Source organism: Carassius carassius, chromosome 49 (assembly GCF_963082965.1).
Source record: "Carassius carassius chromosome 49, fCarCar2.1, whole genome shotgun sequence".
NCBI lineage: Eukaryota > Metazoa > Chordata > Actinopteri > Cypriniformes > Cyprinidae > Carassius > Carassius carassius.
The window spans coordinates 10691840-10718103 of record NC_081803.1 but is presented as its reverse complement, the minus strand read 5'-3'; the positions used below and the strand labels follow the sequence as shown (position 1 = coordinate 10718103).

The following is a 26264-nucleotide window of genomic DNA, read 5'->3' as shown; positions in this document are numbered from 1 at the left end:
AAAATCTCATGATTACAAATCTTTAAAAGGTGTAAGAGAGCAGTTCCGACATGAACATATCCAAAATTCAGCTTATATGGAAGGCTTCACAAAAAATATTTGTGTTTGTATATACTGTAGGAGTGGTGAAATTTTGTTACCTCAGATACCTATTGTTTTCTGAATTTGAACCCTTAATAAGATCATTATTCATTTATAGTAAGAAAAACCCTTTCAAAGAGGTAAACATTTTTATTTATTTATTATTATTTAAACAGGTCTCAACAAAGGTTAATTTATGCAAAAAAAAAAAAAAAAGGAAAAAAAAAAAAAAAAAACGTGGACCACTCTTGGGTTCAATATGATTACCTCAGAGTGTGGATTTCACACACAAGTCTCTTGAGTCAAGTGGTAAGGAGACTGGAGATGCATTTTTAGCTAGGGATTTGAAAAGACACACACACTTTTTTATAGGGATGTAAAGCATCATTTGCTCGACTCTATCTCTATCTCTATCTTTCCAACCTACTGTAATTGAAAAGTCGCTCAATTCGGATAAGTGTGCAATTCGTAAATCCTTTTCATTAACATGGCCCTGAACCCATGAATCTCATCCTTCTCGGTAAAGCTTCCTAAAGCCATCAAAGACTATCAAGCCGCTCCTGTGGTGATTTTGTTTTATCCTGCTCCAGTCCTGCCAACAACCTTCCAAAGAATCTGTCCAGCATTCAGCGGGAAGCTTTCAGATCTCTATTTCCCCCTAAGGTGCTACATTATTCCACTCAGATTACTATTACAAATAAACACACCAAGCCAATATATGATTGACAGCATATCAAAGTTGCATTGCTTCATTCAACTTCGTGTGGCAACGAGGTCAAAATGAGAGTACATTTAAATGGATAACCATTGCTGATGGGAACGCTGAAGTCTGATCAGTTTCTAGATGTAATTCCATGGTTTTTGATTAGTCTAAACCATCACTTGTGTCCAGTATGTTGGGTCACTGATGGGAAGCAACTGAGATGCCACATAATCCACACACTAATGACGTATTTATACACAGGACTATGATGTGACGGGTGCTCATCATACCATCTCCAGAGACCCGTAGCCTAGGTAACAAGAGGTGTTTTCCTCCTCCCCCACATCCGGCTTTTCTCATATATTTTCCTAATTCATTCTGTTCTGGACATTTTGGATTTGAGTCCCCATTGTTCAAGTTGTTCAAACCCTCTCACATTTCTTCATTAAAAATAAGCCAGTGCCCTAAGCGATGACAGCTCAGAATCTCCAAGAGAGTTTTCCGACTGTTGTGGCTTCTGTGTGACAGATCAAGCTCAGCAGCGTGAAGTCAGCACAGAGAAAAGACCATCTATTCAAACAGACAAATTCATGCTACCACAGAGAGAACATATTTTGCTGCCATGCGGAGACACGCTGCATTTATTAACCATATGCAAATGATAACAGCCTGGAAATGGCAGGAAACTTTATGAATTAACCTTGGTGAGATGCTGCCAATATGAAATGTAGCTCTTTGGGTAATGAAATCACAGGAAACATATATTAAGTAATTCAATTAAGAAAAAATGTATAGTACACATTTATAAAGATTGAATAACTGTAATTCGTTGTTTTGGCTGTAGCTGTTTGGAAGTACTGCATTTGTAATGTGATTTATTGTTAATTTTATACCTATAAAGTAATGTGAAGTAAAGTGTTTTTGTGTACCTTTTAAAAGAGAAACTGAAATAAATTACATCAAATTTGTGTTTAAAAAATGGCTCTTTCGGGTATTTCTTTGATTAAATATCAAGATTAAAACTTCCCTAGTTTATGTGCACATCTAAAACAAAAGCACTCTAGAGCCTGTAGTGGTTCCCACATCTAGGTTATCAAACCTAACATAGTGAAAGTGACATACAGCCAAGTATGGTGACCCATACTCAGAATTCATGCTCTGCATTTGACCCATTTAAAGTGCACACATACAGCAGTGAACACACACCCAGCAGTGGGCAGCCATTTATGCAGCAGCGCCCGGGGAGCAGTTGTGGGTTTGGTGCCTTGCTCAAGGGCTTCTCTTGGAGAGAGAGAGCACTGTACCTTCACTCCCCACACCTACAATCCTGCTGGCCCGAGACTCAAACTCACAACCTCTGGACTACAAGTCCAAATCTCTAACCATTAGGCCACGACTTCCCGACAGGTGAGCAGGGATGACCAGCCTGCTACATCGCAGATGTAATGAAGTACTAGACTGAATGGAAGAACCCAGTATTGGTATGCTTCACCTCCAAAAGAAAACTTCAGGAACTTCCTGTTTTTGGGAAAGATGGTAACATGGAAGGAAAGATGGTAACATGGAAGTATGTGTCCTTCAAGTCTACGGTGACGAACCAGTCCTTGGACCTGATTGGTGTCACAATCTGTTACAATGTCAGCATTTTGAATCTGAACGTCTTGACAGAGTGATTGAGTTGGTGCAGGTCTATGATAGGACTCAAACCTTCTAGCTGAGTCAGGCGGAGTGCCAGGAGTTCCAGACAGAAGCAGATCATGCACAGCGGAAGCAGCTCACACTGAACATAGTCAGCTCCCTTGAGATCTGCTTGTGCATGCTCTTCTCCCAGACATGCAACGCAAAGATCATGTATATCCTCACCTGTAATGAAACACGGACAGTGAGGAAGACACTGACTAAAACGCAGCTTGTCTGACTGATTTCTATATAAGTAAATTTGTGCACTGGTACAACACACACAATTCAAACACACCTTTTTAACAGACAACACAGAGCGCTTGTTGAATAGCAGAAGCTGGCGTTGTTTTCACCGGATGCATTTTTTATAGCTTCCCAGTCACTACATCATCCTGCCTGTGACATTTTGCCACTCTGCTAGACTGATTTCACACGTGCTTCAGTACACAGTCATGCAGATGTGTTCCCCAAAGCGTTTCCAATGCAGCTCATGTTCCTGAAGGGACACCGGCTCATAACTTATTTGTATAACTCATGTACGCTGGTTGCACAATGTTTTTGATCCACTAAAAAATATTGTTTGTGAATTGGACTACAATAGTCACACTGTATTTGTTTGTTTTTGCATGCAGGACACATATATATTTTTTTACATTTAACATTATTTTGTGTGCAGGAATGAAAATGATGCACATGAGCTAGAATGATATTGTCCATTTTTCTAACTGCATTATTAGAGGAGGTTTGCTGTCTGTACAAACACTAGCAGTGTCCAAGAATGTTGATCACTGCAACAAACAGTGACTGGGCATGTCCTCTCTAAGGGTAAAATTCAATCAATTTTAATTAGCCAGGTCTCTGTGTGGCAAACAGTAATACGGTTTTACCAGCTGCCTTGAATATAGAGGCTTTACACAGACTCTCCCACCATAAGTACGGTATACACAAACTCAAACCTCCACTAATAAAGAACAGGAAATATTTCATTTATTGTATTTGGCCTTACAAATCAATACTGACATTTTGCAAGATTATCTAATTTGATAATAATTCAGAGTGTCATTATCTGCTCACATGCTTTAATGATCTAAACGTAGACCTTAAGGTCAGAATACACTGAAAATCTTGCTATTTGTTTAGAAAGACTGGAATTAAGAAGGTGAAATTAGATTTGTTCACTGTTCTCACTTTGATTTCCCTGTTCTTTTGCTCTATTTAGGCTTGTGAGTATTTATATTGAAATGTGTGAATACCAAGATTTTTCTGTTGTTGCCAGGAAGTAGCAGCATACCCAGTGTTTGTTTTGTTCCCCATCATCATCAACTCTCAATGCCGTATTTATTTCCCATACAAGAAATCTACAGAGTGTACCACAGTATAAACATTTTATGTTTTATTTACCCTGTGTTATGCTAAACAGTTATAGCTGGGGAAAGGTTGAAATAGGATGTCTCCAGCAGCACTTAAAATATAACAAAAAAACAACTCACTATTTATGAACTGAAAAAAGCAAGGTTTGTTCTTTTTGAATGGATTTATTGGCTTTAATTGGTAACTGATAAAAGCTTAAACATTTGAAATTTGTTTGCACATTTTCAAGTTGAATTATGATTTGTTTGTTTGCTGCTGTTTTCACACTACAAATGTATCCAACTCAGAAACGGACTCAACTGAACCAGTTGATTTCAATAGCTTGTTGTTAGTATTTTGCTAAACTAACTGTGAAATACTCTAACAAGCATATATATTTTAATAAAAACTAAAATACATCTTTAATTTATTAGCTATTGTTAATTATTTTTATTTATTTATTTTTAGTAGTATATTTAAGCATTGGATGAATGCAAGCCATGGAAATTTTTATCTCACAATTCTGACTTTTTATAGATATAAACTTGCATTTAAAGAAAAAATTCCAATTGCTAAATATAAGCTCCAATATCTTGCAATTCTAATATTTTTCTCTGATTTATGAGTTTAAATCTCGCAATTCTTTTTTATTTTACACCACGGGATTAAAAGTAAAAATAGGTAGTTGTTACTTTTGTATCTCACAATTTTGAATCCTGACGTTTTTGGTTTTTTTCTCAATTCAGAAGTGTATGTAAAAAGTCTCAATTGTGAGATAAAATGTGGAAATTACCTTTTTATTTTTTATTCATGGTGGAAACTTTCTGGGATTACTTTCTCCAAGGATGCTTACATTTACTGTAAATGACTGGATGATAATAATAAAAAATAATATTATAAATAATATTTTTTTAAATTATTAATAATTATTAAAAATAATTTTAGTTTGGGCTGAAGAGCTGCATATTCTCAGAGGAGTTTGAATATGACAGGTGGTGAACATTTTGCAATAGTTGCTGAGGAATTATGTGAAATTTGCTTTATGGCTCCACATCCTTGATTTGTATCTCCTTCAGATCACCAAGACGACAGGCAATTCTCACGGAGTAATGTCTTTGATTACTACCACAGTTTGATTTGTCTTGCTCTGTGATGTCTGAACCTGTTAATCTGACAAATTGCAAGAAGGATGTGAAGTTTTAGAGTTGGCTTCTTCACACCCAATGCTTCAAACCCAGATCAATGACTCAGTTTCACAGGTTTGAAATAGAGAGACAAAAATCATCTCAGTATCTGGACACATTTAATTTGTACTGTTTTGATGGTGAAGTGTACATGTGAATTAATTGCACAGGTGCTCACCGGTTTACAGACTAGACTGTCCAAAACATTCATCTGTTCTAACAGACAGCTTGGCAAAATGATAAATTCCTGATGAGAAATCTGCAGGTTTCGTGTTGCTGTTGAGCCAAAACAAATTCAGAGACAGTGTCTCGATTTACTCTGAAACATTTTCATCTCAGTGTAAAATGACATGACCTTGCCTGAGATAAATCATGATTAGTTTTGAGCCTGAGATAAATAATTTTATTATTAGGATTTGTAATTCAGCAAAATGAGAGAAATGATTAACGATCTGAACCGTTTCATGCAGGCTTATTTCTCCCAATAGTTATTGGACTTTATACTGACACCAGTTGGCTTGGATGCATCAAAGAATCAAAATCATGTCCATTTGTCATGCTGTATATTATAATGTTGTCAAACCTAAATTCACTGGTAGGATTTCAAACAATTTACTTCATTATAAATTGTCTTGAACACTGACTGAAGGCACTATATAAAGTAAACATTTATTATTATTAGGAGCCAGCTTTCTGTAGAATAAAATATAGATTTCTCTAGATATTGACTATTTTGTGCAATATGTCTAGCTTTTTCTAGTTAAATAATATTTTTCAAAACTGCTATTCAATTCATTAAGTGCACAACTTTTCAATTAGCATTTAAAACAAAAACAAAAAACGCATCTTTTAAAGACTGTGTGTGACACTAGACGTCGAGTGGTGAACCGGGCAGAGAGAGAGAGAGAGAGAGAGAGAGAGAGAGAGAGAGAGAGACTATGCAGTATGCAAACAGCCAGGACGTCTGGTAGCCTTTGCGCTCCAAGTCTCTTCAGTGATCAAAATAACACTTGACGAAAGATGAGAACGCGTCACACCAGAGTGCGATGAAACCAACATGGGAAACAGAATATACAAGATGATAACATGTTTGGCCAAACATGTTTGGCTTTGGGAAACTCTGCAGATTAGCTCCATCTTGAATGCGAAATGAGAGGATCACCGAGCCTCGCTGCGCGTACAAATGGATATTTATTTTCCCGCCTTCTATTTCTATCGTTGCGCATTTTCGCGCTTTTCTCTCAGTGGAGGCGGTTGGAGTGTAACGAATTTTCTTCGCACTGGACACCTGTTGTACGCTAGTTAGACCAAATCACGAGTCAGTGTAACATCCAAAACCAACAGGTGAGATGAGATTCCGTTATTTCATAAAACGGCAGTTCACCGAGAAACGCAAATTCTGTTCTTTGCTCACCCACAGGTTATTCTAAATCTGTGACTTTCTGCCCTGTAAACACCAAAAGGGGATGCGCAGCAAAATCTCATCCTCAGTCACCATTTAGCTACTTTATTGCATCTATTTTTTCCCCATACAATGAAAGTGATTGGACACTGGAGCTGTTATTACATCTACTTTTGTGTAACACTGAAAAAGTAAGTCATAGAGGTTAAAAACAACACGAGGGTGAGTAAATGAGAACAGAATTTGCATTCTGAGTGTAACGTTACGATTCCTTTAAAGTGACAACGAGTTCCATTTTATAAACGTTCTTTTCCAGACAGATTATTAATTACTGTGGTTTCTGAAAACCAACAACACACGGAACCCCAAGTAATTTGCTTTAAACTACAGCACCTCTTGAAATGTAGACTGTTTTTAACACTAATGTGCGTTGCCTTCCTTTATGGTACCGGGCATTATATGCGCGTGCATCATGGGTGCGCGTAGAGATTTATTTATTTATTTATTTTTACATTTTGCTTACTCGAAGTGCGACAAAATCTGTGGCCGGAAATGCTGCTGAGGCAGCCAGCTCACTGTATTTATAGTCATGATTATAGTCAAGAGTGGAGACAGAAGAGCGCACTGCGCATCTCTCTGTGTTCATCAACCACTTCTGCGCACATCATGAAAATGCCCTCGTGCATTATAGTAAAACCACTTCACTAGGTAAAAGGTTCATTAATAGTGCAAATAATGACAGAATTCAAATCTACGAGATGCAGTAGTAACACTTTTTTTGTTGAAGTACATTGTATTTCTTTCTCTTGTATCATCAAGTTGATCTAAGGTAGTCTTCTGAAAGTGTAAACTGAACCAATTCACTGAACTCATATCTGATGCTTTTAAAAAATATTTATGAAATATGATAAAAGTATAGCGAATAGGGGTATTATGAGTGGCCTCTAGGTCAGTTATTGAATACTTAACTGAGTCCACCTCCACCTCACACAGTCCAAAAAATAAAAAATAAATAAAATAAAATAATAAAATTAGTGCACATAGAATATAAACAGTTTTATTAGGAAGTAACTTCAGCAAAAGGTCCAAGTTCACTAGAGGAAATACTAATCATACAATTATGGTGACTAACAAAATGCAACATAGGCGACAAAAGAACTCAAATCTATATTCATTTTAGTAATAAATATTACATATTCAAAAGCTTTGACTAATTTAGCACAAGGGTTTCTAAATAATTTAGTTCCAAGGTGGTTTACAGGATTTATCAAGGTAGCTTGATAAAAAAAAAAAAAAAAAAAAAAAAAAAAATATATATATATATATATATATATATATATATATATATATATATATATATATATATACATATACAGTATATATATATATATATATATATATATATATATATATATATAAACATTAAGCTTAAGCTTTACAAATTTGTTTAATTTGACCTACAATGAGTTTAACAATAGAAGTCTATATGGAAGGTCCTCATAAGTGTACAAGTTTGTATGAGAACACTGAGAAGGCTGTGAATGGCCCTCATGTTTTATCACTGGACAATATTTGTCAGTGTCATTCACAAGTGTAAGTGTTTCTTTAACTTGATATATATTTGGACCTGTAAAACACCATGAGGTTTTGAAATATAACTGTCTGTTGAAGAACGAAATGTTTTAACAGCAAGTTCCTTTAATGCACAAACCAGAAAGCACTGTCCATAAAACATCAGCATTAGCTACAGGATGACTGAATTGTGGATGGTTGTATTGTATATACATTTTTCGATGGAACTGAAAATGCCAAATTAACTCATTTAAAGGAAAAAATATGACATCCTTGCAGCACTCTACATTGATTAAAATGACAGTATACAAGAGGACATTTTCAGAGTTCATTTGTGTGGTGAGGGAAAGCAAAACTGATCCAAACTTTTGTATATGAGATGCCTTACAAACAGCTCAGATGATGCCAGAAGGTTGAATTCACTGCAGACATTTTATTGATTGACTTTTGAAAATGCTGAGATATTTTTCCCTTAAACAAACAAGAAAAATCCTAGTCCATGGTATACATTTATGGCTTAATCTATATCAAGTGTCCTCTTAACTCCATTAAGATCTTGTACCAGTATCTGAGGTTTTCATTGTGGCCTTCAACAAAACACCCAAATCGAATAACCTCCCTATAACCTCGAAGTCAATAGAAAACCAAGCAAATGAGGGCTGAGTGTCATGCTAATGGGATGTTGGGTATGGAGATGATGGTTTACAATGCTTAGAACCATTTCCTTTATAATGCATGATTCCTACCCTCCTTTCATTTTCTGTATGGGTCTCTCTTTTTCCATCTCTTCATTCCCAGTTGTCTCTCATGAAGGAATAGCAGCAATGTCACAGCTCTACTTTCGCAGAACGGGAAACTTCTCGTACAGGGACCGGATCCCTCTGCGGATAGTTCGAGCCGAGTCAGAGCTGTCACCGCTGGAAAAGGCCTACCTGTGTGCTGTGGAGAAAGGTGACTATGCCAGCGTCAAACAAGCACTGATAGAAGCCGAAATCTACTTTAAAATCAACATCAACTGCATCGACCCTCTGGGACGGACGGCTCTGTTGATTGCCATTGAGAATGAGAATCTGGAAATCACTGAGCTGCTGCTCAGCTTTAATGTGTATGTGGGGGATGCACTTTTACACGCCATACGAAAGGAAGTGGTGGGGGCTGTGGAGCTGCTTTTGAACCATAAAAAGCCCAGCGGGGGAATGCAGGTAAGATGACAATCACTGACAAATTTACTTCAGAGTTTCCTGTTTAACCGAAACAATTTGATGTCTCACCTACTGTAGCATCTCTTGGGTCCTCTTTTCAATTCTACTTACACATGCAGGAATTCCCAGTTGCCTTGGTAATCCCTTCTTTTGTGAAGCGACTGTAAATGTGCAGATTACATCCAAACTGTTTTAAACTGTTTCAAGTGATTTTCCTGTTCATGTCGCAGTGATAGCTGGAACCTGAGAATGCACTAATCCTTTCTGAAAGGGAAATTTTTTCCCTGTAGACCTATCTGTTTAATTAAAAGTTTTGAAAGTAGTGCTTCTCTTAATAGTAATTTCTTGCTTTTCTGTGAAGATGGCTTGCATTATCCTTTTCACTTTCTTCCAGCTGAAGATTAAGTAATTTTCCACTTTGTTTGAAGGGCTGTGACCCCTGCTACAGATAAAGTGCTAATGACTTCAGTGCCACACAGTGTAGCAAACTGATATCATGCCTCAGTGTCTCACAGAAAAATAAGGTGAATTTGTTTTAAAAATCTGGTTGAGCATATGAAATTAATATTTAGTTTGTTGTTGTTGTTTATGGGATAGCACAGAATAATTGAATCATGCATTGAGCAGCTTAAAGGCTTTGTTCAGACAGGCAGAAAAGAAATCTAATTTATTTTTGTATACCACAGAAAACCACTCAAATGCATGCTTTCTTGTAGTCTGAACAGCAAAACAAAAATAAATGATATTTTAACTAACCTGATCCAGATCACATTTATATGTGGTTTTATATGACTAAATTGTTGAAAATTGTATTTGGTCTAAACCGCTTACGTTTCAATGGAACTTTAAAAAAAAAAAAAAAAAATTATGGCACAATGTGTATGTAATATCATATACAATGCACACTATGCAAAATAATTAATTTTCCCCAGTTTTCCCTTGTATATTTAACTATGTACCAAAATCATAAAAAAATGATAGAGGAATACAAATGGTATTAATTTCTTATGTTATAATAGACATACAACTATACAACCGTTCCAAAATTTGGGGTCAGTTATTTTTCTTTTTGAAAGAAATTAATACTTTCAGCAAAGAAACATTGAACTGAGCAAAAGTTTCAGTACAGACTTTATTTATTACATGGCACACAAAATAACTGTCTAGAGGGGTAACCAAGATGGCCAATGACTGAGTTGAGCTGCCTTGCATGACTTTTAATTTATTGTAGAGACAGATACCATGAAGCTGGAGTGCTGATGTCACAGTAATAACTCATGGCTTCTTTAACAAAAAATCTGTTTCTTACTCAGTATTCTTATCTTTAAATCATTAAAATAAGGTAATACTGGGAAATGTATTGTTTCCTGAGAAATCAACCATTAATGATTATAAAATAAACCATTTTCCATGTGAAGTTATCCAGTCTTTTTTTTTTTTTTTGGTCTAGTTTTAAAGGTAGGGTAGGTGATTTTTGTGAGGCTAGCAATAGGAAGCTAGCTTTGAAAGCATAAGATCCCACCCTCCCTGCATAATGGAATGCGCTGATGATGTATCGTGTCTGCACAAACAAAGGTACGTGGAGGAATGCAAGTACATACGTTGACAGACAGCTCAGACCGAGGGATATGATTGGACGAACATTTCATGGTCCTACACCTTCCACAGATGATATAAATACATGGAGACCATTAAACTTAGTGATTGTTATTAACATGTGAAGAGACTTTTAACCAGCATAACAAAAATGTCTTAGAACCAAATGACCTACACCTATCCTAACTATATTTAGTTACATTTATCAGAGAACGAGATTAAAAATTCTGATTTTAGATTTTCAAGCAGGTGTATCTTTTTTGTATTTTTTTCATCAACCCTGATTTCTCTCTTTTCTAGGTACCTCCTATCCTGCTGGATAAACAGTTCTCTGATTTTACTCCTGACATAACGCCCATCATCTTGGCCGCTCACACCAACAACTATGAGATCATCAAGATGTTGGTTCAGAAGGGTGTTTCCATGCCTCAGCCCCACCAGGTGCGCTGCAACTGCATGGAATGTGTGTCCAGCTCAGACGTGGACAGCCTGCGACATTCCAGATTCCGTCTTAACATCTACCGGGCCCTGGCCAGCCCCTCGCTCATCGCCCTCTCCAGTGAAGACCCCTTCCTGACGGCCTTTCAGCTCAGCTGGGAGCTCCAGGAGCTCAGCAAGGTGGAGAATGAATTCAAGTCAGAGTATGAAGAGCTTTCCCAGCAATGCAAGCAGTTCGCCAAAGATCTGCTCGACCAAACACGCAGCTCAAGAGAGCTCGAGTTGATTCTGAACTACAAGGACAATATGAATCTCCTAGAGGATGAAGAGAATAATGATCTCGCCAGGCTGAGACTGGCTATCAAGTACCACCAGAAAGAGGTGAGTTTTGTGCTTTTCAGATGTCAAGATTGGACAACAAGAACTTTGAAAGCAGTCCACAATGACTTCAAGATCATTACCAGTAGTGCAAAATAATAACTCCAGATAGGAACAGCATTCAAGCATATTATAAAATTTCATTATTACAAACACAGGTGTTTATAGTTGTTTGTTTCAGTAGTCAGGGACTGTGCTTGAAATGAGGCATGCAAAATGAGCGGTATGTGCGTCCAGGAACGTAATTAGGAACCACTGCTCTAGGGGGATACTGCAGAGTGGCTGAAGCAGTATATGGAGCTATATCGCCCCCTTCTGTCCAGATTAAACACTACAAGCTCTTTTTGTTAGAAAGGTAGAAAAAAAGTCTTATGCACTTAAGGCTTCTATGTGATATATGTCAACTTGCAGGCTTTTATTTTGGCATGCATATGTTTGGTACTGTATGTGTGCGCTTGCTTAAACATAACTTAAAATGGAGAAAGAAGTGATGCTTACCGTAAGCTGGGGAAGATGTTGTCTTTATTCACCTGTGGCATCTGTGTCATTTAACAGAAGCACACCAGGATATAGCAGCGTCATTGAAATTCCTCTGGAAGATCTTCCACATCACAGTCAGATGACCGCAAATTATTTGGCTGAATGGCCGAAATATTCAATTACATTATTGGTCTTTCATGAATTAGAGAACCAAAAAAGGGAAGTTAAACCTAAAAGTAAATTCAAATGATGATCAAGATATTAACAGTTTCTGATTTTTAATTTATTATTATAATATATATATATATATATATATATATATATATATATATATATATATATATATATATATAGTTAAAAGAAAGTAAATAATTTTTATTTATGAAAATATAAATATAGTAATAAAAAATATTTTACACACTCTCTGAAAAAAGGTACAAAACCTGTCATTTGGATGGTACCTTTTCAATACTTTAAAGGTACATTTAAGTATACATAAAGTGCACATATTACCTAAAATGTACCACCCTAGTGACAGCTTTTGGATTTTTTTTGAGAGTGCATAAATAAATATAAAGCTTTTGTAAATAATTAAATAATAAAATACATCTTTATATTTGTAACATTTTATTTTATACAAAAATATTTTTAGTATTAAAATTATGTATTAAATCTGATATGTGTTTTAACTAATCATTTACCAAAAAAAAAAAAAACATATTCTGCTGATTTTGCTACTACTGCCATCAAAATGACATTCATATGTATCCATGTTTAACTCACACAAGTCAGTGTTTAGCTTGTTGCGTTCCATGTGCAGCCCAGATGGTTTTACAAAAGGTGCAGAAAAGCTTTCATAAAACATCCATAGGGATTAAAACCAGATATGATGAGAACCAGATAGAGCAGCCTGAGAGAAAAGAACAGTGTTATTGTAAGCCTTTCTGTGCCTTTTTTGTTTGCTCTGTTTCAAATGGCACTTGCTTCTCATTAAGACATGGCTGCATTATTTGTGTTTTGTGCAACTGACGAAAGTTTCCATGCATGATAGAAGGCAGAAAATGATTTTGCTTTGCTGCACATTCCAGTGAGAAAATGCAAGCAGATGATCAAATTAAAGTTAAGCAAAATCTCAGTAACTCATTCTATACATTTCATGTACTGTATGTCTCAATTTATTTACAGTTAATTGTGAATTTACACCTATAAGAGACTCTTTTAGTTCATCCGATGTCAGTTTAATCTCTTTTCATTATTCTGTGGTTAGTTTGTAGCGCAGCCAAACTGTCAGCAGCTGCTTGCATCTCGCTGGTACGATGAGTTCTCAGGCTGGAGGCGCCGCCACTGGGCCAGCAAGTTCATCACCTGTATGTTCATCGGATTCCTCTTTCCTTTCTTTTCGCTGCTCTACCTGATCGCTCCCAAGAGCCACTATGGCCTCTTCATCCGGAAACCCTTCATCAAGTTTATATGCCACACTGCTTCTTATCTGACCTTCCTCTTTCTCCTGCTGTTGGCCTCCCAACACGTGGACCGAATGGACAATCAAGAGCTCACGGAGCTCACTAAATGGGGTCCGGTGCTTCCCAAACAGGGTCCAGAGCCCACCACTGTGGAATGGATGATCCTACCCTGGGTTTTAGGTAATATGTGTTTAGGGCTGAAAAATCTGATGCGATCAATCAGATTTTGATCAGGTGAAGATTAATTTTCTTGCATTTCTTTTCTTTACAGGATTTGTATGGGCTGAGATCAAACAAATGTGGGACGGAGGATTTCAGGATTATATTCATGATTGGTGGAACCTCATGGACTTTGTGATGAATTCTCTGTATCTGGCCACCATCTCATTGAAGTTCGTCACTTACTTTAAGGTAAGTTGAAAATTAAGTAAAAATGTTCTCTTTTAACCTTTTTATAAAACAAACCAAATTTGGCTTAATTTTTACAATGCTTCACAAACTGTTCACTGATATTTTATATTTGAATTAGTAGTTTTATCCAAACTTTTTTTCCAAAGATTTTTATTCAAATTGTCTTGTCTACGTTACACACAGACATTTTTGATTGGCTGTGATTTGCATTCAAAGCATTTGAACTTTCATTGAGGACAGACAAATTATCTGTCACTAGAAAATATATTGGGTTTTGAATGGTCAGGGCAAGATGTTAGTCTACTCTTAATTGGAAAGAGATTGACCGGAGGTTTGAAACGATTTCATACTGCAATTCTCAACACTTGTCTTTCTGCAGTTCTCTGACAACTACGGGCAGCGGGAGGCATGGGTGATGTGGCACCCTGCCTTGGTGGGCGAGGCCTTGTTTGCCATTGCTAATATATTTAGCTCCCTACGACTGATTTCACTCTTCACAGCCAACTCCCACCTGGGCCCTCTTCAGATCTCCCTCGGACGAATGCTGCTGGACATCCTCAAATTCCTCTTCATTTACTGCCTGGTGCTACTCGCATTTGCAAATGGCCTCAATCAACTGTATTTCTATTATGAAACTGATGGCAGAATTATTAACAACGTCACATGCAAGGGTATCCGTTGCTCAGAGCAGAACAATGCATTCACCACGTGAGCATCTTAGATTGATAGGTTTAATCTCAATTTTGCTTGTTTTGCAGTAAAATAGTGATATTATATTTTTGATTGTTTTTTTTTTTTCAGCATGTTTGAGACATTGCAGTCATTGTTCTGGTCCATATTTGGTCTTGTTGCCCTGCACGTGACCAATGTTGAGGCCCAACACGAATTCACAGAATTTGTTGGAGCCACAATGTTTGGGACCTACAGCATAATCTCTCTGGTGGTGCTTCTTAATATGCTCATTGCTATGATGAATAATTCCTATCAACATATTGCTGTAAGTGCTTTAAATTATTAGTTTTTTTTTTATCTTTTGGGTACATTAAAGGGATAGTTCACCCAAATATTAAAATTATGTCATTAATGACTCACCCTCATGTCGTTCCAAACCCGTAAGACCTCCGTTCATCTTCGGAACACAGTTATTTTAGATTTAGTTCGAGAGCTTTCTGATCCTCCATTGAAGATGTATGTACGGTATACTGTCGGTATACGGTATACTTGAACCAGTTCACCAAATCGAATTGATTCGGTTGAAACGGGTCACGTCTCCAGTAAGCATTAATCCACAAATCAATTAAGTAGTTAACTTTTTTTTACGTGGCTGACACTCCCTCTGAGTTTAAATCTTAAGAATTAAAATCTTCTCTCTGTGAAGAGAGAACTGAAGATGAACACCGAGCCGAGCCAGATAACGAATGAAAGATTGACTCGTTCTCGTGTCAAGAACTGGTTGCATCGGTTTTCGGATCACCAGTACACTGAACCGAGAACCGTTTCTGTCAGACGCGTCCGATTCGTGAACCGAGGAGCTGATGATACTGCGCATGTGTGATTCAGCGTGAAGCAGACTGACACACAGAGCATCTGAACCAAACTGGTTCTTTTGGTGATTGATTCTGAACTGATTCTGTGCTAATGTTATGAGCGCAGGTAAACCGGAGACTTGAATGAAGGGCAATCATCGCCAATGACGTCATTACGTCGAGCACAAAAGAACCGGTGAACCTTTTTTTTTCAACCGGTTTATGAATCGAACTGTCCAAAAGAACCGGTTCGCGGAAAAGAACCAAACTTCCCATCACTACTGGTGATCCGAAAACCCGATGCAACCGGTTCTAGACTCAAAAACGAGTCAGTCTTTTGTTCGTTATCTGGCTCGGCTCGGTGTTCTTCTTCAGTTCTCTCTTCACAGCAGTTCAGTAAGTGTACAGTTTGAGTACATGAATTACTCCGGGATATTGGTTTGTTTGAACTCAGAGGAAGTGTCAGCCACATTAAAAAAGTTAGCAGCTTAAGTCATTTGTGGATTAATGCTTATTGGAGATGCGAACAGTTTCAAACGATTCAGTTCGATTTGGTGAACTGGTTCAAGAAGAACCGGTAAAATCGAATGATTTGTTCGCGAACCGGATATCACTACACTGCAGTGTTGTGAACGCGCTCACAACAGACCCGGAAGAGAAGACAATGCTGAATAAAGTCAAAGACCAAAATGTATCTTTGATGCTTCAACAAATTTTAACTGACCCTCTGATGTCACATGGACTACTTAGATGATGTTTTTCTTACCTTTCTGGACACTTTCAATGGAGGGACAGAAAGCTCTTGGACTAAATCTAAAATATCTTAAACTGTGTTCCGAAGATGAACGGAGGTCTTACGGGTTTGGAACGACATGATAGTTATAAATGACATAAATTTCATTTTTGGGTGAACTAACCCTTTAACTTTTTTTTTCAATGTCAGAAGTTGTGTATTTGTATAATTTAAGCTTATCTTATATCACTTTTTTGCCACATTAGTTCATTTAAGTTCATCATCTTTAGTGTGACATTAATTTTGAATGTACAACTATTTTTTCAATTTACTGTTTAATTGGCATAATCAGCTCTTGTCTTTGGTTGTTTCACAGGACCATGCTGATATTGAGTGGAAGTTTGCCAGAACAAAACTTTGGATGAGCTACTTTGAGGAGGGTGGCACACTGCCTCCTCCCTTTAACATCATTCCAAGTCCAAAATCAGCGTGGTACCTCATCAGATGGATCAAGAGCCACTTCTTCAATATTAAACACAGAAAAAGAGCTGAAACATTTGGATCACTCGGGGTAATAAGCCATTTGCTCTCCTCTTCTAATTATAATAAATATTAAAGTGTTTTTTCTTCAACAACAAAAAAAAAGATATTTTTATTGGAATGTTCACGCTGCTCTTTTCCAGACAGATGGTAAATTATATTTTCAGTATTTAGAAAGAAGCAAACATCACCAAAAAAATTGTCCATTGTCTATGTACTATAAGTCTTATGAAGTCATACGATTGCTCTGTATGATGAATAAGCTTAAAATTTAGTGAACAAATCGATTGGAGTTGCTGAGGTTTTCATTACCTTGTAATATAACAAAGTAGGTGTCAAGAAAAAACTATATAATTGAGCTATTCTCTTTTTATTATTCCTCAGATGCGAGCTGCTGAAAATGTTCGCACAAACCGCCAGTACCAGGTAATGGTGTCTCTCGCAAAGTTAATGATGATTAAATCTGTCTACAAAGTGCACTTTACATCAGATCAGCAGATGAAAGGTCACCGCAATCTCTTATTTAATACAGTGTAAATCAACTCAAGTCCTTCTGAATTTAGACATTAATCTCCTCTTCAAATACACTTTGACTCTTCTGAAAGACTCTGTGGGCTGCTTGTTTGGTCTAATCTTTTCCCAGTTGATAATCAAATGAATTTTATTTTTTAGGAGGTACTTAGAAACCTGGTTAAGCGGTATGTGGCAGCAATGATCAGGGATGGCAAAAAAGAAGAGGGATTAACTGAGGAGAACTTTAAGGTGAAGTGACAATTTACTGTCAACCAGTCATTATCACAATAGTTTACTGATCAATGTGTGATTATTATTACCATAGGAACTTAAACAGGACATCTCAAGCTTCCGTTACGAGGTGATGGGAATGATGAAGGGAACAAAGATTGGCATGTCAAACTCAAAGGGGAACCTAGTGTATCCTGATAACCCTCTGAAGTGCAGTTCTACTTCAGCTGGAAGTCAACTAAAAGGCAAACTGAGACTGCAGAATGTCGCCACCTCTGTGATCCAGGAGGGTGGACTCAAATCCAACGCCTGGAAGCCTGGCGGCTTACGAGGCCTTGTGGATGGTTTCATCTCAAAAAATAGCAATCAAATGAACTGCAAAGGGCCAAACAACCCAGGAGAGATTTACTCTGTGTCAGAAGAAGCTGGTGAATCTGAGAATGAAGAACAGGATGATGGCAAACAGGGAGAAAATGGGAACCAAAACAAGGAATCAGAGAAGGACAGAGTGAATAAAACATCGCAAGAGGATGATGAAATGTTATATATGCGTTATATGTGTGCTGAAGAAATGAATGAGGAAAGAGAATATGATGGAAGCAGATTATAACTGCATTGTGACAATCATATTCTGAATGCTGCAAAAAAAAAGAGAAAAGAGAAAGATGCTGTTCTCCTGAACTCTATCCCAGAAGCAGCGGTGGTGATGATCCAGTGCAGGGCACTGTGTCTGTATGATCCGAACATCAAGTGTTGTTCTAGAGTCTCAGGGATGAATGCCACTTTTAGGAGAATATGCAGTCCAACGTTGTCATTTACAGTGATTTACACTGTCAAGTGTGTAAATGCTCCTGTAGTGTATCGCTGCTCTGCTCTCCTCTTTCTGCTTCATATATGAAGGAGCAATAGCCGACCCCCAAGCTCTAGACATTTCATTCTGCCTTACTCTTGTTAGATTTAGCATTTTATGCTATCTTTGGTTCCAGCATAAGAGATGTCATTAATGTCATGCTACCTAATATCTTTAATAAAAGCTACTATGCAAATACTGACAACTTTTAAAACTTTTTAGTCATGTTTTGCATTGAGCACGAGACATTGAACATGAGTTGTTTAAGAGAAGAAACTGGTTGAAGTCCAAAGTAAACCATACATATCATAAAGTCAATATGGTACACACTGTGGAATCATGTCTGCTTCATCCTCCTCTCATTTGTATTCATAATAAAGAACATGGAGAACATAGTATTATACAGTTTGCACAACTTCAGTACATGGTCGATCCTTTATGCTCCTAAATGTCTTATTCCATCAATCCTCGTTGTTTCCATAACAGACTATTGCCTCGTATGACAAATCATGACTTAATGCACAAATATAAATAAATATATACTGTACTATTGTCGTGATCTTGGTTTTTATCTAAATTTATTTTAGAAATCAGAGAGATTTAATACATAATTTGACCATTACAAATATGTATGACTAACATTATGAGTGTAAGCATTTAGAATTTTGGAAATTTTATAGTGTGAAACTATGAAATGGTGAGCACAAACTAACACGATACATTTGTAGGATGAACTGATTGGTGGGATAGATTGGTCTTTATTAAAAAGACCATGAATTGCATAATGCAGTTTCTGTTTACAATGAACTATTTTCATAACCCTTGCAGGGAAAAAAATCTCGCATTGCATTTAAACAACACATCGAGAGCTTAAAAAAATTATAATAAAAACATTTAATATAAGTTCTGTTGTGATTCATTTTATATTGACCCATGGTATGCCATATTTTAACAAGCAGTTTGTCAACTGTAGTGATGTAAATGGAGGCTCTGTAATGATTTTACAGATGCACAGTTACTGCACAGTTTGATGGGCTGGGAACATTAACACTGTTTGCAGATTTCATCATCTAATTTGATTCACATTCTCCATCCTTCACCAGGATACAAAGGCCTATCTATAATTGATTTGAATTGGCACCCTAGAGTGTACTTGAATGAAGTTTAAAAGAGCAGCGAGTCATTTGCACTGCAGAAAGGAGCACGAAACTGACACAATGTTCTTTGTGCATGCTAAAATCCAGAACCGCTGACCTCACAGGGATTTTCAACAGTTACATCACTGATGAGGGATAGCAAAATACTGAGAAATTTTGTTTGCACATTCCAGGCAGGTGGGCTGTCAGTCTCTGCATTAGTGGTGAGGATTTTGTGACAGTTTCTGCAGGTTTGTTCATGTTCATAAAACAGCAGGTGGCAATAAGTGACTCAGTGTGTCACTGAATCATTCACTCAAATGATTCATTCAAAAACATGATGGATTCATTTAAGAAACAAACACCACTGTGTGTTCCTCAGGGACATGCAACATCTGATTCTGCTTTGTTGTCTTTTGGAACTCTTTTCACTGGCGTCTCGATATTTTTGGACCCAAATTTGGCAATAGCCCAAAGAATCTCAATTATAAAAGTTGCGCTACAACTTATCAAAGTCATTGTGTCTATTCTGTTTGTTTGTTTGTGTGGGTGTTGCACATTGTATATTGCTAAGGAATATACTAAACATGACTGAAATTAATACCTTCTAAAACATCATCTAAATGACTCTGTATGGAACTTGGATTAACCAGTCAGTCGTTTGTTCCTTTACACTGTTAAAATGTATTATTGTAAGAGCATTTCTCACAAATGTTGGAAAATAAAAAGTTAACAGATACACAACTGTTTATTGACCCTAGTGGACTATTACTGTACTTTGGACTTTGAAAGTAAAAATGAAAAATGCTCATGGGAAAGAATACAGTTGTCCTCAGTGCACACAGACCCCCATTAGAAGACCTGTATTAGGGAGAAATGTGATGGTTACTGAAATGGTGGAGAAACTAAGTTGGACAGGACTCCAGACTGCTCCCCAGCCTGCTTGAGTTTCTCACACTGAAGCTGGACCTGGAGATGTGGCATGTGATGTCTGTACGAGCAGAAAATATAAAGCCATCAAATCTTGTCTGGTGTGTCTGAACTCTTCTGTCAAATCCACTTGAGAGTGCAACATGAAAATACCTTTGACTGTGAGAGACACTGTTTGATTCATGCTACTGAGCAACTCCAGGACATGATCTGTCCAATACACAATGAGCTTTTGGAGATTTTCTGTCAACAGAAATGAGATCCTACAATGTATGTCACTTCACACACACCCTCAAACGTATGCAGAGACATGACATGACTTTCCACTGACTTCTACTGTTTTTATAGAAAAAAAAGGCTTCTTGAACAAGAAAAAATGTAGAATTGATTGGTTGGATCATTGTGGTTTGCTATTACTGTGATCTCATGTGAGTGACAGGTTGTCCCGCCCTCAGAAATGAGAAAAGATGTTGTTAGAGAGAGGGGACGTTATTTTGAAAGATTTAAAAAAAAAAAAAATCTTAAAATTCAGAGGGCACATGAATTAAAATAATAATAATGTGCAATAAAGAAATACTGCAGTATCAATAAAAATAAATAAATAAATAAATATATATATACTGTCAATTTTGATTTCATGGTGGCTTTAAATATTGTTTACAGTTTTTTTTGATTGCTAAATGACAGTGAGCTACTTGAGCTACATGTGCAAAACTACAGTCTGCACTACCAACAGTCACCTGAGCTAAACAGTTCACATCACCTGCAAAACTCATTCCAAGCAACACAACTCTTAACACACGGCTCAAAACAGGCTCAGTGCAGCCAAACACTACACACAACCCTCACTGAGATAACACACACTGTCACTCAGAACACACTGAGAGGAAAAACACTAGCATCAAACACCAATACAGAAAATACTCACTTTTCATCTTTACAGTTTGACCAATTTCAATTGGACTTCATATGAAGTAATATTTTCTTCAAAGAAAAGAGGGACATTCTTTCACATGATTTATTTACATTTTTAGAACATAACAATTCTTTAAGGTAAATGAAAATTAGCAGTTTTGCTTCAATAGTCTGTAGTAATTTACAGAATTACAGTAATGAGAAAAAATGGTAGAAACTAATACTGTAGTTCACAGTTTTGACAGCAGTGTGTTAGCATTTGAACAAAGTGCTGTAAATCCACAGTGTAGTGCAGGTTGTGGTTAAAGTCATTGGATAAGTGTGTAGAGTTTTGAAAACTGTGTTCAAGCAATGAAAAACAAACTAGAGTTTGGTCCACATGAACTGCTGCTGTGCAGACTGTAGTTAGAGTTTTGCACATGTGACTCCAGTTGTGCTCACTGTTGTTTAGCAATCGAAAAACCTGTAATATCATATATCTCCCATAGATTCACACAAGCTCTCAATGGATTCAAACACAGTGAATGAAACACTCCAACTGTCTGTACTGCTGCCCTTGCAAATACACATTCTGGGACATTAACAAAAAGACAAAACTCTATGTAGATTAGCAGTGTATGTGGATTACAGTGCTGGATTTGTGTTCTTTTTCAGCATCTCTGACAAAATTAAAGTCATCTATATAATCCACACACTACTCAGTCCATCTATCCTGGGTTTAGGGTTTATTGTGGGTCATCAGTGAAACTGTGTGATCCAGCAAGGAACTTTACATGATTTTGAGAAAGATGTGAGATTCAATTCGATGTTATAATATTTCTTATTGTTCTGTCAATAAACCAATACTATATTTCAAAAAAAAAAAAGAAAAAAAAAAAACGGGGAGAAAGAGAGAGATGTGGCGGCAGTGGCTCAGTGGTTCATGTAGGTTGTCTACAAACCGGAAGGTTGGTGTTTCAATCCCTGGCTCCACCTGACCAAGTGTTGAGGTGTCCTTGAGCAAGACACCTAACCCCAGCTGCTCCCGACGAGCTGGATGGTGCCTTGAATGGCTGACACCGCAGTCGGTGTGTGAATGGGTGAATGTGAGGCAACTTGTAAAAGCGCTTTGGATGGCCATGTGGTCTGTTAAAAGATCTATATAAATGCAGTCCATTTACCATGTAAATTCAAAATAAGTGTTCCAAAAAAAATATTTAACACCACAACTGTTTCCAAATTGATAATAAATCAGCATGTTAGAATGATTTCTGAAGGATCATGCGACACTTAAGAAGTGGAGTAATGACTGATGAAAATTCAGCTTTGCATCACAGAGGTAAATTATATTTAAGTATATCTAAGTATATATGTAAAATAATAATAATAATAGTACAGGTATTTCAAAATATTACTTTTTCTCTATTTTGGATGAGCATAATGACTTCTTAAAAAAAGCATAAAACATGTTTCTGATCCCAAACTTTTGAAAAGCATTGTATATATTATATATAAAGAGACAATATAATTTTTCAACAAAACTTTTTTTTCATGTATTCCTATAGTTGTTATAGACAGTATAACCGTGTTAGCACTATGCTAACAAACTCAAATCAATGTGAGTAGAGACTTACAAGCACTTTGTATGATGAGCATTTGTGTGCACATTGATATCTATATTGTATGTTCCAAATCGGATACAATGTTCCATTTCCGTTATGAAAGGACGTAAGTGCCTTGGAAAACACAGGACTTGAACAAAATGTAAGCAACCTAGTGAAATGTATTTCAAGAAAGGCAAAATGTATATTACATTAAAGAATAATAAATGAAGTTCTGACAAAGTCATTTTGTGTATCTTTCTATAACTTTTACATTTATTCCAGGTTCCTTCTATATGATACAACAAAGTCCTTTTAAGATAAGTCATGTCACTCGGCAGTCATATTTGAAATGCCTTTCGTGCATCCAAGTGCAATTCCTATCTCTTTGAATGACCATTTCTTCATTACACTTAAACTACATTTTGCTACCTGTGTTCCTCCACCCCCTATACCAGTTACTTTTAGACATATCCTTTGCTCCCTTTCCCCCTCCCATCCTTCCTCCATAGTATCCTCCTCTTTTCCCTCAACAACCCATTTCTCATCTCTGGACGTGAATGCAGCAATTGACACTTTATGCTCTACTCTAACCTTTTGTCTAGACAATATTTGTTCTCTCTCCTCTGGACCAAACTCAGGGAGGTAGAGAGAAAATGTTGCAAAATCAAAAGATCCATCAGACCTGAGGATGTATCAGTCTTTGCTTTCACCTTTCTCTGCTGAAATCCATACTGCCAAATCTTCATATCTTCAAATCTTCAACAGCGCCCCAGACACACATAATATCTTCAAGACATTCAATTATCTCCTCTGTCCCCCTCCACCACCTCCCACCACTTCAACATTTGATGATGTTGCCACATTCTTCAAAGACAAATCCAGAATAATCAGTAGTCATTTCTCAGCCCCACACAAACAGGACTTCAAACCAACCACACCCACTGCTAAAACTCCCATCTTCTCCTTCTGTCCCCTCACTGAGGCAACAGTATCAAAACTTCTCCTTTCCAGCCATACTATAACACACCTTCGAGACCCAATCCTCTCACACCAACTCCAAGCAATCCCTCCTACACTTTTACCAGCACTCACACACATCATCAATACATATCTCTTAGGGGTGTGCGATATAGCCTCACAATTATTTTTGTAATTATTTCAAGAATATTTGCGATAACGATATTAATGATGATATAGAAACAAACAACAACAATGTTTTATTGGTGATTGCAGCTGACAGGCAGCAGCATTTATTAGTGCAAACTAAATGAAGGGCATTTTTAATCCTTTTCCAATGAGCTACTGTCATCGATGACAGACTACCTACTTTGAAGTGTAAATCTGTTGTCATAAGGAGGCAGCAGCAGCTGTGTGTTCGACTTGAAGCAGACTGATTGGTGTACAGGGCCATACCTGGGTTTGGCGGGTCTCCAGTGCAGGTCCGCTAGGCCCTGTTTGAAATCCTCTTCTTCATATACACGACATCACTGGGTCCCATCATACAGGCACATTGATTCTCCTACCACTGCTATGCTGATGACACACAGCTCTTTCATTTCAACCAGATGATCTAACGGTTGATGCATGGATCTCGGGCTGCCTGGTGGACATCTCGGCATGGATGAAAGAATATCGCCTACATCTCAACCTGGTAAAGACTGAGCTTCTTGTCTTCCCTGACACTCCAACTCTACAGTATGATTTATCCATCCAGCTAGGTTCTTCTACAATTACCCTATCAACTTCGGTCAGAAATCTTGGTGTAACCTAGGTGCAAACCTGCTCGATCTTTCAGGTTTGCATTGCACAACATCAGAAAGATCATGCCCTTTCTAACGGAGCATGTTGCAAAACTTCTTGTCCAGGCTCTTGTCATTTCTAGGCTGGATTACTGCAATGCTCTTCTGGCTGGACTTCCATCACAATCAAACCTCTACAAATGATTCAGAATGCAGCAGCATGACTGGTCTTCAAAAGGAGCCCAAAAGAGCCCATGTTACACCTCTCTTTCATGTCAGTTCACTGAGATCTTCCCCCAGCGCTGAACCACTGAACCAGCTTCTATGGTTTTTATATGATCTGATCAGTTTGATCAATTTGTAGAAATTTTTAAAGAGACATTTCTGTAATTAAAATAATGTGAAGTAGTTCATAAATTGCCCTGTTTAGACAAGCCCTGCAAATATACAGTACAGACCAAAAGTTTGGACACACCTTCTCATTCAAAGAGTTTTCTTTATTTTCATGACTATGAAAATTGTAGATTCACACTTTAGGCATCAAAACTATGAATTAACACATGTGGAATTATATATGGAATTATATACATAACAAAAAAGTGTGAAACAACTGAAAATATGTCATATTATAGGTTCTTCAAAGTAGCCACCTTTTGCTTTGATTACTGCTTTGCACACTCTTGGCATTCTCTTGATGAGCTTCAAGAGGTAGTCACCTGAAATGGTCTTCCAACAGTCTTGAAGGAGTTCCCCGAGAGATGCTTAGCACTTGTTGGTCCTTTTGCCTTCTGTCTGCGGTCTAGCTCACCCCTAAACCATCTCGATTGGGTTCAGGTCCGGTGACTGTGGAGGCCAGGTCATCTGGAGCAGCACCCCATCACTCTCCTTCTTGGTCAAATAGCCCTTGATGCCTTCAGTGTGACTCTACAATGTTCAGAGTCATGAAAATAAAAAAAACTCTTTGAATGAGAAGGTGTGTCCAAACTTTTGGTCTGTACTGTATATATATATATATATATAAAAACACACATTATGCATACACTTCTTATTTAATGGTATTTTATTATTTTATAGCATTTAATGTATTATAGCCTACTTTAAATAAAACATTTGCAAAGGGTTTGTAAAAGCTGTTTTTATTCCAGTTTTGGCCTGAGCTTTTGTTTCATTTTTTTTGTTGCATGTTTTGTTGCGAACAGTTTTGACCAGCAGGCGTCATTGGCGTGTGATGTTTCAAGGGCTTCGAAACAGTGAGTCATTTTGCAAAGCAATTGGTTCAGTTGATTCGAAGCTTCGAAAAGGTTAGTTTCTCCCATCACTAGGCAATTAGCAACATTTTTAAACTGAAGTTTAGCTTACCTGTCGAGAAAGTATTCCCCACGAACTCTGCATGTTCGTCTTTCATTTGAAACCCAACATTCCATCAGATTCCTCCATCTTGTTTAGCCTGTTGTCACAATGGCTGAACACCCTCTGGCTCAGCCTGGCCCAAGTATAGGTCTCTGCAGGAAAGTAATGGGAGTTACCAGATTAGGGGGTTTTTAGGCCATGATATCTGATTGGCTGACGTCATAGTGATGGTAGGTTTAGGGGTGGGTTTAGGTAAGGGGGATCATTTCGATTGCATG

At 37.3% G+C, this 26264-nt stretch overlaps 2 protein-coding genes across 2 annotated transcripts in view; both read left to right on the top strand.

Moving 5' to 3' along the window:
• Positions 1 to 6099: 6099 nt before the first annotated feature.
• LOC132132723 (short transient receptor potential channel 4-like) lies at positions 6100 to 18884 on the top strand. Its single transcript, XM_059545219.1, has 11 exons — positions 6100 to 6342; positions 8771 to 9174; positions 11071 to 11589; positions 13334 to 13709; positions 13801 to 13940; positions 14320 to 14648; positions 14742 to 14937; positions 16576 to 16770; positions 17124 to 17165; positions 17412 to 17501; positions 17578 to 18884. The coding sequence occupies exons 2-11, from the start codon at positions 8797 to 8799 to the stop codon at positions 18091 to 18093; spliced, it is 2781 nt and encodes a 926-aa protein (XP_059401202.1). The 5' UTR covers positions 6100 to 6342; positions 8771 to 8796; the 3' UTR covers positions 18094 to 18884.
• Positions 18885 to 19360: 476 nt separating this feature from the next.
• The window catches only part of LOC132132588 (superoxide dismutase [Cu-Zn]-like), an 85757-nt gene continuing 78853 nt past the window's right edge, over positions 19361 to 26264 (top strand). The window contains exon 1 of the mRNA XM_059545021.1: positions 19361 to 19364. The gene's annotated coding sequence lies outside the window, so the exon portion shown is untranslated. The remainder of the gene's footprint in view (positions 19365 to 26264) is intronic.

Bases quoted from the DNA above. Each gene is read 5' to 3' on its own strand.
- LOC132132723 (XM_059545219.1), top strand. From the start codon at position 8,797: ATGTCACAGCTCTACTTTCGCAGAACGGGAAACTTCTCGTACAGGGAC. The intron at 13,710-13,800 runs GTAATATGTGTT...TTTTCTTTACAG, and splicing joins GATCCTACCCTGGGTTTTAG to GATTTGTATGGGCTGAGATC. The intron at 17,502-17,577 runs GTGAAGTGACAA...TTATTACCATAG, and splicing joins TAACTGAGGAGAACTTTAAG to GAACTTAAACAGGACATCTC.